The 11,235-nt window shown below is 40.9% G+C and overlaps 1 protein-coding gene across 2 annotated transcripts; it reads right to left on the bottom strand.

Annotated features, from left to right (window-relative positions):
* Positions 1–1,377: 1,377 nt before the first annotated feature.
* Positions 1,378–10,847, bottom strand: LOC126999869 (pre-mRNA-splicing factor 38B-like). Of its 2 annotated transcripts, none has more exons than XM_050862988.1 (9): positions 10,692–10,847; positions 8,295–8,442; positions 8,051–8,175; positions 7,591–7,742; positions 6,705–6,765; positions 4,407–4,669; positions 3,808–4,125; positions 3,470–3,589; positions 1,378–2,244 (listed from the first exon to the last, which is right to left on the bottom strand). In XM_050862988.1, exons 1-9 carry the CDS (start codon positions 10,695–10,697, stop codon positions 2,187–2,189), a joined length of 1,251 nt encoding a protein of 416 aa, XP_050718945.1. In that variant the 5' UTR covers positions 10,698–10,847; the 3' UTR covers positions 1,378–2,186. The 2 variants fall into 2 exon arrangements, with proteins under 2 accessions (XP_050718945.1, XP_050718939.1); XM_050862982.1 differs by having other exon boundaries at positions 3,470–3,592; positions 10,692–10,846.
* Between the last annotated feature and the right edge of the window lie 388 nt (positions 10,848–11,235).

Raw genomic sequence — 11,235 nt, 5'->3', positions numbered from 1 at the left:
ATTAAGCTTTAGTCAACTTTCCTTACTCTCAGTTTTCTTTTGTTTCCTTCCTTCAACTTAGAACCTTGAACGTCAATTTCTAACTAACTAACTACTTTAATGGTGATAATAAGGATGATAATCATGGTGTGTTGTGTTAAATAACGCTTTAGTCAACTTTCCTTACTCTGTTTTCTTTGGTTTCCTTCCTTCAACTTAAAACCTTGAACGTTAATTTCTTTACCTTCCCTTTTAATACAGTATACGTACTACCATACATAATTTATTAATAAAACTTCACTCAACATTTTTTACCCTTAATTTTCTTAGGTTTCCTCCCTTCAGCTATACAACCTTGACCGTCAGTTTCCTAACTTTCCCTTCAATACATGCAGTAGATCGCGTAATGGGCTACACGTAGGCTATTGATACTTAACTTTGGTTTGCCTTCATTATCTTTAACTTAACTTCACTTAACTTTGGTTTGCCTTCATTATCTTTAACTTTCCCTTCAACTTACAGTTTTTACCCTTCATTTTCATCATTCCTTTGTATCAATAAAACTTCACTATAGCTGCATTCTTGATTTTCTAAACTTTCACTTCAACTTAGAACCTTTATTTTCTTTTCTTTTTCTTTTTAACATTTACCGTCAATCTTCAACTTCTTGTATTAAAAAAAAAAAACTTTACCCACAATTCTCTGTTAATGACTCTACCTCACCCTACTCCAGCAAATGGTTTATTACTCTCATCTCTCCACCCGGTCCACTGCATCCCATGACTTCTATAATCTCTGGGTTGTCACTGTTATTTCCTTGTCTATCTGTTATCAGCTCTACGCATGATAATGATCTGCCCAAGTCCATTCCTTATTCTCCTTGTCATTAAAGTATCTTCAACCTTTGTTCAACTACATGTTATCTTGATTAGTTATGTAGAATGGTAGCTACTCCTTTAGTTATTCTGCTCGTCACACCATCTCAAGAATCCACCGACACCTATAGATAAGAATTGGACAAAAAGACATGTTCTTAACATGGAGAATAACCTTTAAAAGACTGGCAATTATGCCCTATTGCATTACCTGGTAGACATTTTTGTTAGTGGATCGGGTGGAGAGCTAAGACTATTCTAACAAGTGCTCTAGGTAACCAATCTATCTTTATATCTATGTACTGCTTCTTATACTTTTAATGTAAGAATATGTGCTTACTTCAAATGCTGGCTGATTTTATTCAGTCTATAATCAAATTCACACATTAATTCAGAATTCTATGTCATTCTCAATAGATGCAGCTTCATGAAGTCTAAGTTATAGCAAGATGTTAAAACTTGAAAATATTTTATAAAATATTCTTAAGGAGTTTGGAACTCAGGTGCAGACTCAAACTCAAAGAAAAACATTACTTTTAATAAAATTCAGTCAATTATCATACAAATATGAAGCCTCTTGGTTGATGATGGCATCACACAGCAATATGCCATTTTTGTACCTTAATTGGAGTTTTTCTTGACACTCAACACTGAGAATTTTACTATCAAAACAATACTCCAAACTTTTCTTCAATGACCACTGGAGGCACTAAAAATATAACATCTGTATAACTACTATACATCTTAACATTATTGTTTTATCCAGTCACCCTCATAATAAATACATGCTGGGGCAAATAATATATTTTCTTCCTAGTGCTGATCCTTTGCTAATGATTTGTTGTTGCTGCTGCTGTTGGTGTAATGAAGAAATGGTTATCTTCCTTCGTTACACTTCCCATCTTTACAGGAAACAGTGCCAGCATAACGCAGGGTGGTCAGCTCACTAGCCACCCTGCTAACACTAAGCTTGTGCCAGCCACCACATATTTAACACCCTGAGGTGGAACATCATGACACCAGAGAACAGTACCACAATCACTTTCTTGGGAATGTACTGGTGATGCACCTGAAGAAATCATAATTTATCTCATCAGTCTTGAAACTTCACCTAAATAATTTAAAATAGATCTCACAGGCAAAGGTAAATTCATGATGGTCATTTACACTCTAACACAATAGTCATCTAATTCCTGAACATTATCAGTCACTCATCACTTGTGGGATATAACTTCACCTCCAACCTAAGCACCTTCACTGCCACCTGACAACGGGCTACAATCCACCTTTCCTACTTAATAACCAGTTGCATTAGTATTTACACAGCTGGTTTCAGTGGTGGCGACGGCGATCCTTGTCAGGTGACCTGCTCCTCTTTGGCCGCTCTCGACTGTAAGGAAGGAGAAGGATCATATTTTCAACTATCAAAAAAGGAGAAAATATACAAACAATTATTCTCAAATGCAAGTGTTCAGGACAAGCGCTTAACCCATACAGTGTCGTCTTTTGTCATCGATAGGGGTCACGCCAGGTTGCACTTTTTTCGTATTTTTTTTATTTGCCCCTTAAAATGTAAAAAAATTACAAATTATTTTATATATATATTATTTATATGTGAGGAATGGAACCCTAGAGTGTTCGTCCTCTTATTTTTCTCCGTCTCAGAGCTAATGATGTCATACCAGGAAAGGGAAATTTATTTTAAAAAATTTTAGAGCCTATATTCTTTCCATTATAAACACTTCTCACAAGCCTAAAGCATGAGTAATGTGTAAGTACTTCTTTACATCACAAAAACCTAAAAAAATAAACAGGAATTGTAAGTACAAGAAAATTATTGGATGTGCATCAGGCAACACCGCTCGCTTCAAGGATGTCTGTACTACAACCGTAGTTCTCAAAGTTCAACAAAACACTATGAAGCTTCCGGTGATAAGTTTTCATTTCCGATTACTGTGAACCATAATTTACAATTCCACATGCCTTACTGATTATAAAATCAAGGATTAATTACCTAGAAGAAAGTAACTTACCTTCTTGTATAATGATTTTGGTTGGAATGCGGACAAATGTACTTTAACATCCATTTAAAAACAAGAAGACTTGTCAAATTATTCCTCTTTACTGTCAATGAACAATGTTACATACACAAACAAAAATAAAGGGCATATAAGCCCTCAAAAGAGCTTGCGTATATATATGTACCAAACACTTCCCTGAGGTAAAGGTAAAGTTGGGGGCATACGCTGTAGCAGCGTGTGGCCTCAGTGCTCATCTCCATAACATTGGCCCTTGAGCCTGTGGTAGGAGGGAGCCCATTACCCTGGGACACAGGGCCAGTGTGACATCCGGGTTACCACAGTTTACCTTCCCCAGGTTTCCCCAGGTACCCATTTATCGACCAGCCCGAGAAGGAGGATGAACAGCTGGGTGAGCTGCTCGCTGACTGCCTGGGCCGGGATTCGAACCCGGGCCCACGGAATAGAAGCCAGGCACGCTGACCACTAGACCACGGAGGCATATAAGTTCTTCCCTAAGAGGTACATATATGTACGTACTAAACACTGTATGGGTTAAGAGACGTATCCCCAGAAAGGGAAAGAAAAATTTCCCACCTGCCATCTCTTTTGCGCTCCTTCTTGATGCGGTGCTTTTCCCTTTCCAACAAATCAGCAAAGTCCCCTTTGTCATCTGGATAATTGCAGCGGTCCCGTCGCCGATGTTTCTTGTCATGGCTGCTAAAATGATACATGCCAGTCAGTTTCTTTATAACCTGACATTCAATTCTATAACTTATTTACACTAGAGGAATAAAAACTAAATATAATAGTCCAAAGAAGGAACTGTGGGAGTAGGTAGTAATTTAACATCTACTCTGGTTTTTAGATGCCCATACATACATACATATACCCAAAAATATATAGGCCTAATAAGAAAAATTACATGTCCTTACCTGTGGTCTTTCTCACGATGCCTGTGGCGGTCACGATCTCTCTCCTTCTCTCTCTCTCTGTCCCGGTCCCTCTCTCTGTCTCTTTCTCTATCACGCTCCCGGTCTCGTTCCCGCTCCCGGTCACGGTGCCTGTTTTTACTGCGGTCGAAGTCACCGTTCCTTTCCTTCGACCGGTCAGACCGCCTCTCTCTGTCAAATTCTTGTGAGCGTGGGGCATCCCTTTCTCGGATTCTATCCCGGGACCTCTCTCTCTCTCGGTTCTCTCGGTCCAACTCTCGGCCCCGGTCTGTGTCATGGCAGCTGCGCTCTTGGCTGCCCCTGTGCAGGTAGAAGAGCATAAAGGAGGTCTTAACGTACATCATGCATTATGGCTTGACTTCTTTGGTATACAGGCTTCTGTTTGACACAAATGCATCTGTTTCTAAAATTAAAGTAACCCTGCCCATTCATTTTCCTATAATCTCTTGGATTAGCATATTTTAGTATATAAGCAAGTGTCCATTACAATATACAGCTGCAATTTATGGATGACTAATCTAATTACCTTTCACACATTAAAATAGTATGCCTCAGCCCTATCAACATCATCACTTACTTACCCTTGTGGCCGCCCGTGGTCCTTCTCGGGGGCTTCTGCTTCTGGCCGTCCACCGTACCAATCTTTCTTTGCTGGCGAGGCAACTGGAGGGTTGGTAGCAGCTTTGGCAGCCGCATGTTCTGACAATTTTTTCTCGAGATCTTTCTGGATGGGAACAGGGATGCGAGGGAAGAGTGTCGAATACCACTCAAGTTTGGACAGCATGTGACGCACCGTGTGGCCAATGGTGGTTGTCTGGCCGCCTCCTGCACGCACGTCTATCTCCTGCGGGGTAAAGTAATGGGAGTCCAGAGTGAGACGTGAGGCACAGCAAGGTGTGATGTGGGGTGTGTAAGCCCTTGGAGGGTGGTAGGTTGATGTTCAAGTCTAGTGAAATGACATATTGGTGTGTGAGTGTGTATATGTGTGTGCATGTCTTTGTGGGTGTGTATGTGTGTGTGTGTGTGTGTGTGTGTGTGTATGCAGACATGTATGTATATTTGAAATGTATCAAGAAATTAACTGACCTTTCTAATTGCAAGACTATCTGATATTCACAAGTTATAAAATTAAATAAGTGTAAACCATCTAGTATCTTCTTCCACCTCTATGTAAATTAATGACTACTCTCAAATGCAACAAACAATGCCAGCAAATATGAGAAGAAATAAATTTAAGCCAATGATAGATTGCTCAACAAAACTTTTATATAAAGAATCAATTGTCAACTCTCAAGGGATGAAAAGGTAAAAATGTAGCCCATTAACAGTTGGCATATATAATGATACATCCTTGAGAGGAGACGACCGACTGACTAGCTGGCTGGCTGGCTAACCAATAACTGCTGTGGGAGGGTTTTCTTGATAGCTCACCGCGCCGGGTCACCACCAAACCAAATGTGCCACACAAGCAGGGAGGGTTCCACATCACACCACTGGCACAGGTGTGGAGAGCAAAATGGCAATGACAGTTTTCATTTAACGTTTACACGAGTTTGAAATGATGTGGGAGATGGATTTGGTGCTGTGAGCCTCCCTGCGTATGCTGGCACCTCTATACAGCTAACATGATGAAGTCTCGGGCAGAAACCTGTAGTGGTCAAACCCAGAGGTCACCTGGCCTCTCAACGTTCAGGGGGCAGCCACTCACGACTTGGCCTGGGGAGAACAGCACCGTTAATCCCTCAATCAATGGTTGCCTAAATGCCTGCCTGTCACAGGATTCTCAAGATTGATACTGAGCCAATAAACTCCACATGCTTTAACTTAAACTTCCTTCTTCCTTGTGGCAAAGTTTGTTATGTACACTCCAATGAGGAGACTAAGTTTAAAAGTCAATTTCCAACAGTAATTAATGGAAGCACTCTAGGAGTACTCCACTGTTACTGAAGGTGGACTGTATAAAGCCTTAGCCCCCTGTAAAGATGTGGTGTGAATCACCTATTTGCCTCCAATCCCCCCCCCCCCCCTCTCTCTCTCTCTCATACACATTACCTCAAATTCTTGTTCTTTACTAGATATTCTTCTTTATTGACAAAATAATTATGAGACAACAGTATGTGGTAAAAATAACATTTATAAAAGCATTACCTGAACAATACCAGATGCAATGCTAAATTCACAGAATGATGAAGTCAGAATATTTCAATCCTGTTTACAGTCTATAAACTATACACCTACATTTTATCATCTTTTTAAATACCTAAAGGAAAACCCTCCCGAGCACAATGATTAATCAACGTGAACAGAGATGGATCTTTACTCACCGTAATGTGTGTGGATGTTGCTCCACTGCCGAACCATCACCAGTGAAGGAATGGGGAGGAGGGATGGGGGAAAAGGAGTGGATGGGTAGAAAAGATGGGCAACAAGGAAAATTCATGAACCCAATGTGAGGGAGTTTGCTAGGGAGGATTTACAGGTAAAACTTACAAAACACAAGTCATGGAGGACAAACAGGACAAGCCACTTGATAATGATAGACCATCTGGCTCCTTCACAAAGGATCTGTTCAAGCCTTTGCAGGATTATCTTTAATCTATAATTGGAACAAATCATTTGTACACACTTGGCTTCCTCAGACTAATAAAGCATAAGTTATGCTGAAATGTATGCACGTTAGAATATCTATCTATTCCTTTTCCTATAACTCTGATGCCCTGTTCTATTTAGTTACTCCACTTAAGGGTGGCCATGTCAGAACAGATTAGTATTTTAAGAAGGGGAAGGAAGAAAAAAACTGGAGTGTGTGGAAAAGGAAAGGGAGGCAAGGATAAGGACAAGGAGAGGATGAGGGAACTGGTGATGGTGACGACACTTACCTCCTCATCATCCAGGTACGGCTCAAACCAGTCCCACAGGTCGGCTGGCGGCTGGGTGAACCTGAGGGCACACAGACACATCAACAACCCACAACACCAACCTGGCCAGGGCAGGGGGCACTGAGTTAAAAGGGAACACTTGGAGCACAGTGCTTTCCTCTTTACTCCTCCTTCTTAATGTAAACTTTGCAGGGGGAACTTGGGAACACATTATCTTTCCTCATAAGACTTGATTTATTTTCAAGGCGACATAAAACCATCTCAAGAAACAAAATGCATATATTCATCTGTACATTTCCTAATCTTTTCTTTGTTCATGGGTCTTTCATGGTCATATTTGTGTCGCTGAAAGCCCACATTAAAAGAAAATAGGCATGACACACGATTAAGAAAATATACTTCCCAATACATCCAAAAAGACTCACAGATTCACAAAAACAGCAGTGGAGTGGACATCACTGCTTTGAACTGTGAATTCTGTGATTTAGTAAAGCAAATATCTTTACTTCAGAACCTTTACATTTCTTTTCCCATAACTCTGCCTCACCCTCGTAAATAGTTTTCCCTCAAACTCAAATATCAATGGTTCACTTACGGATATATAAATAATACTGCTCATGATAAAGGATGGCATGACTAATGCTTGAAAACTAAAGAGTTGGATAAAAAGTCAAGATCTGTTTCTATGGCACCATTGCTTCAACTCCCAGAGAATATTGCTGACCAATAAAATATAAAAGAATCATTTGAAGGTAATTATTTGCTACTCATACAAGAGGAACATGACAAATCAGCCAATGAAATAAAGGAAATCATTTGTGACACAACTAAACCCAGCTCATCAGACAAGAGGTGTGAAGTAAATTGACGCTAAAGGGCGGCTTACCTGATGTACATGAAGCCGAGGCCCCGGATGTAGGGGGAGTCACTGTGGTTGAGGAGGCCCACCACCTGCTTCCTGGTGAGCCGCAGTGTGTAGAGTTTATACAGGATGCAGAACGCTGTGGAGACAATGCCACCCGCCCCCACACCTCGCACCTTGAGAGTAGAATAAGAGGAGGAGAATGAGGTAAAAGAGGAAGTAATGTTTAAAAAAGGGATGAAAAATATACAAAAACAGAAAAACAGATAATTACCAAAGAAAAGTTTTAGAAGAGTGATTAATATTCACACCTATAAAGAATAGAAAATACAGTAGCTAATTATAAGGCAGAAATGTGTGGTGATTGGCTGGGTAATAATTAGCTATGGCACGTAAGATATTGCAATACTTTCAATTTTCTATCATTAAAATATAGAACAAAATATATCATCGTTGAACTAGTATATAACTGTTACAAACCTACCCCGCCACACATTCCAGTCTGACCGGATGTTTTCCGGCTGCCCTTCTCCCATGGCTCAAGGTGATTCACGTTGTAGTAGATCTCATCAATTACCTCGTGATATGTCTTCAGCTGGTACAAGTTGACTGGACAAGAAGGGACACAGAGGGGAATTAGGTGTTACTCTTTTACTCACTGGCTTTTCATCTTCATTATATCATGCTTCTCACATATACAAGACTGAATGATTAAAGTAGACACTCACCCTTAAAATACTGTGAAGACTGTATGTTGGTGAGGATGAGAGGGTTGAGGTTCATAGTCTTTTCATTTCCCCAGATAGGCAGACCATTAGGCTTTTTGTTCCCAGCCGCTCCTTTTTCCCCATCCTCCTCATACTCACACGCACCCGCCTAGAAAATGAGGAATAATTGTAATAATAGCTCGGTAATGAAAGTAAATCGATAACTTCACATCACCAGTAAATAAGTAAGCTAAGTAAGCAAACATAGGATGCTTTGTCCCCCTCACCCCTAAATATTGTAATCTAACCTAACATGGGAGGATTTTTGACCCCCTATGAACCCCCATTTAGCTATTTCCATGGGAAATGGTCATAAAGATAATTAGTATAACTAGGTATATCAGAAAAAAGGGGGATTATTCACAAAAAAAGTAGCCTACTAATTTTGAGATGGACTGCTTATTTCTGGACAAAATATGATGCTGTTTATTACGGAGATAGTATTTTTTCCAGAAATCACTAAATTATTGACTTTTCAATGTCTTTTGTGCACCTGCCGCCACCCGCTGCTGCAGCCACAAAATGGCTATCAGAGGTTCAACTTGCTTACTGTTTCAATATTTCACTCACTGCTCACAAAGATCACTAGTGGACAAACTAGAACAAAAAAACAGGCAAAATCATGTTTTTTCTGATGTGTATTCTCCCAGTGTGCATGTGTACTGAACAGCAGAGCGACTTATTTCTGCGAGGAGGTATTTCTCGCAACATCGGCGGGACCGCCGCCATGTCCCATCCCACACTGAACATTTCCGTCGCCCCACGCCGAGTACCAAATAAATTTAAACTACCCAAACCTAACTTTACTTAACCTACCTAAAGGGGAGACTTTGCCGCTCTCGACCCCCCCTTCCATTTGTGACAGAAAACAATATAGCATTGTGTTGTATGGAGACAAAATACTTCATATTCTGGAATAATACTGATTGGGCTTCGACCCCCTTGACCCCCCTGGACTCACTCCAGGGATTATTCACGAAAGGGTAGCCTACTAATTTTGAGATGCTGACTGCTTATTTCTGGACAAAATATGATGGTTTATTATGGAGATAGTATTTTTCTTCGGAAATCACTAAATGATTGACTTTTCAATGCCTTTTGTGCACCCGCCGCCGCAGCCACAATATAGCTCGCAGAGGTTCAACTTGGGGGACCCGTGGGAAATCGGGGTTTTTGGGTGGGGGAGCATATTTAATCTACTCCAACCGAACTTTACATAACCTAACCTCTAATGGGGGGGCTTCGCCCCCTTCCTAACCCCCTCCACGTGTATGATGTGCCAGTAAAACTAGAGAAGTACAACAGTATGTGAGACCTTGGAAAGGTTATTATTCTCGTGGAGGCAATATTGGAGGGGGGTAGTGAATATGCAACTTATTTCTGCGAGGAGGTATTTCTCGCAACACCGGCTGGACCACCGCCGCGGCCGCAGTCATATCCCGTCCCGCGTTGCATATTTCCATAGCCCCACACTGAGTGCCGAATAAATCTACTCAAACCTAACTTTACGTACCCTACCTAACAGGGGGGCTTCGCCCCCCTTGACCTCCCCTTCCATTTGCAATGGAAAAACAATACAGCAGTGTGTTGTATAGACACAAAATACTTCATATTCCTGGACCCCATTCTATTTTCTGGAGGTCACTTGCCACTGCACTGCATTCAGGGACCAACTAGGAATCCATGTTGTAAGTATTAACTTTGCCAGAAGTGGCTACCCTTTCATGAATATTATCCCTCCCTTCTATTTTCTGGAAGTCACTTGTTACTGCACTGCATTCAGGGACCAAAAAGGAATCCATGCTGTATTAACTTCGCCAGAGGAGGCTACCCTTTCGTGAATATTATCCGAAAAAAAGTGCCAAACTGCAGAGCAACGGGTGTAAAAACAAATAATCACCCTGGTCAATATCCAGAATAGCACCCAACTCAGATCATACAGCCAGACCATACCCTAACCCGCACCATGCCCCTAAGAAGTGTGGATAAGTATACCCCCGATCTAAAAGTTAAAGAGGGGCAGGAAAGAACGCTTAAACCCGTCCACCTTGTCACAAATATGAGCACAGCCGCCCAACGCACCAAGGGCCACACATCCCCGACTTCACCTTGACCCTCCCCGCCTCCACACATCCAGCAATAAATATAACACATACACACAATAAGTAAATGAATAATTAAACAAACAAACAAATAAAGTAAAAAATTAATACCCCTCCAAGACACAGCAAAGCGCGTGGAGACATTTCCCTGTCCTCAATTCCTCCGCCATTGGCCTTTTCCCTCCCTTCCTTTCCCTCTAATCAATACCAATATATCCCTGAGTTCAACAAGGTAGAATAAAACTATAAATATTACCTTCATGTTCCCTCCTGCGCCGTAAATGAGTAAATAAAGACGAGGAAGATGACGACGACCTCTTCCTTGTCTTTGGCCGCGTTCTCCTGCGTTGCTCAGTAGTGTTGCCAGATCAAAGGTTCATTTATTTATTTATTATTTATTTTTTATCGTAAAGGAAGCAGTTAAGGCGGAAAATATCAATAAAAAAGTAAAAAAACCTCCCCTAATCCCTGCTCCAAGAAAAGAAAGTAGAGATTAGAGGCCAATGGATCCGGAGGTTATTTCTGGAGATATATCTCTTGATCATAATTCCCTTAATTATTCATATATTTATTTATTCATTTGCGGTAAAGGAAGCAGCTCAAGGGGAAAACTAGCTAAATAAATGAAAAAGCCCGCTATTCCCTGCTCCTATAAAAGAAAGTAAAGATGGGAGGTCAAAGGCGAGGTCATTTTGGGACGGGGAATTAATTAGAAGTGTCTCGATATACTCGATCCCTCTTGGTAATTTCTCTAATATATGATCTGCATGATATATATAAATACCCTCTGCAATACATAC

This window comes from Eriocheir sinensis, chromosome 2 (assembly GCF_024679095.1).
Source record: "Eriocheir sinensis breed Jianghai 21 chromosome 2, ASM2467909v1, whole genome shotgun sequence".
NCBI classification, from domain to species: Eukaryota; Metazoa; Arthropoda; class Malacostraca; order Decapoda; family Varunidae; genus Eriocheir; species Eriocheir sinensis.
Note: the sequence above shows the minus strand (reverse complement) of the source record. Positions and strands in the feature narration are given on the sequence as shown.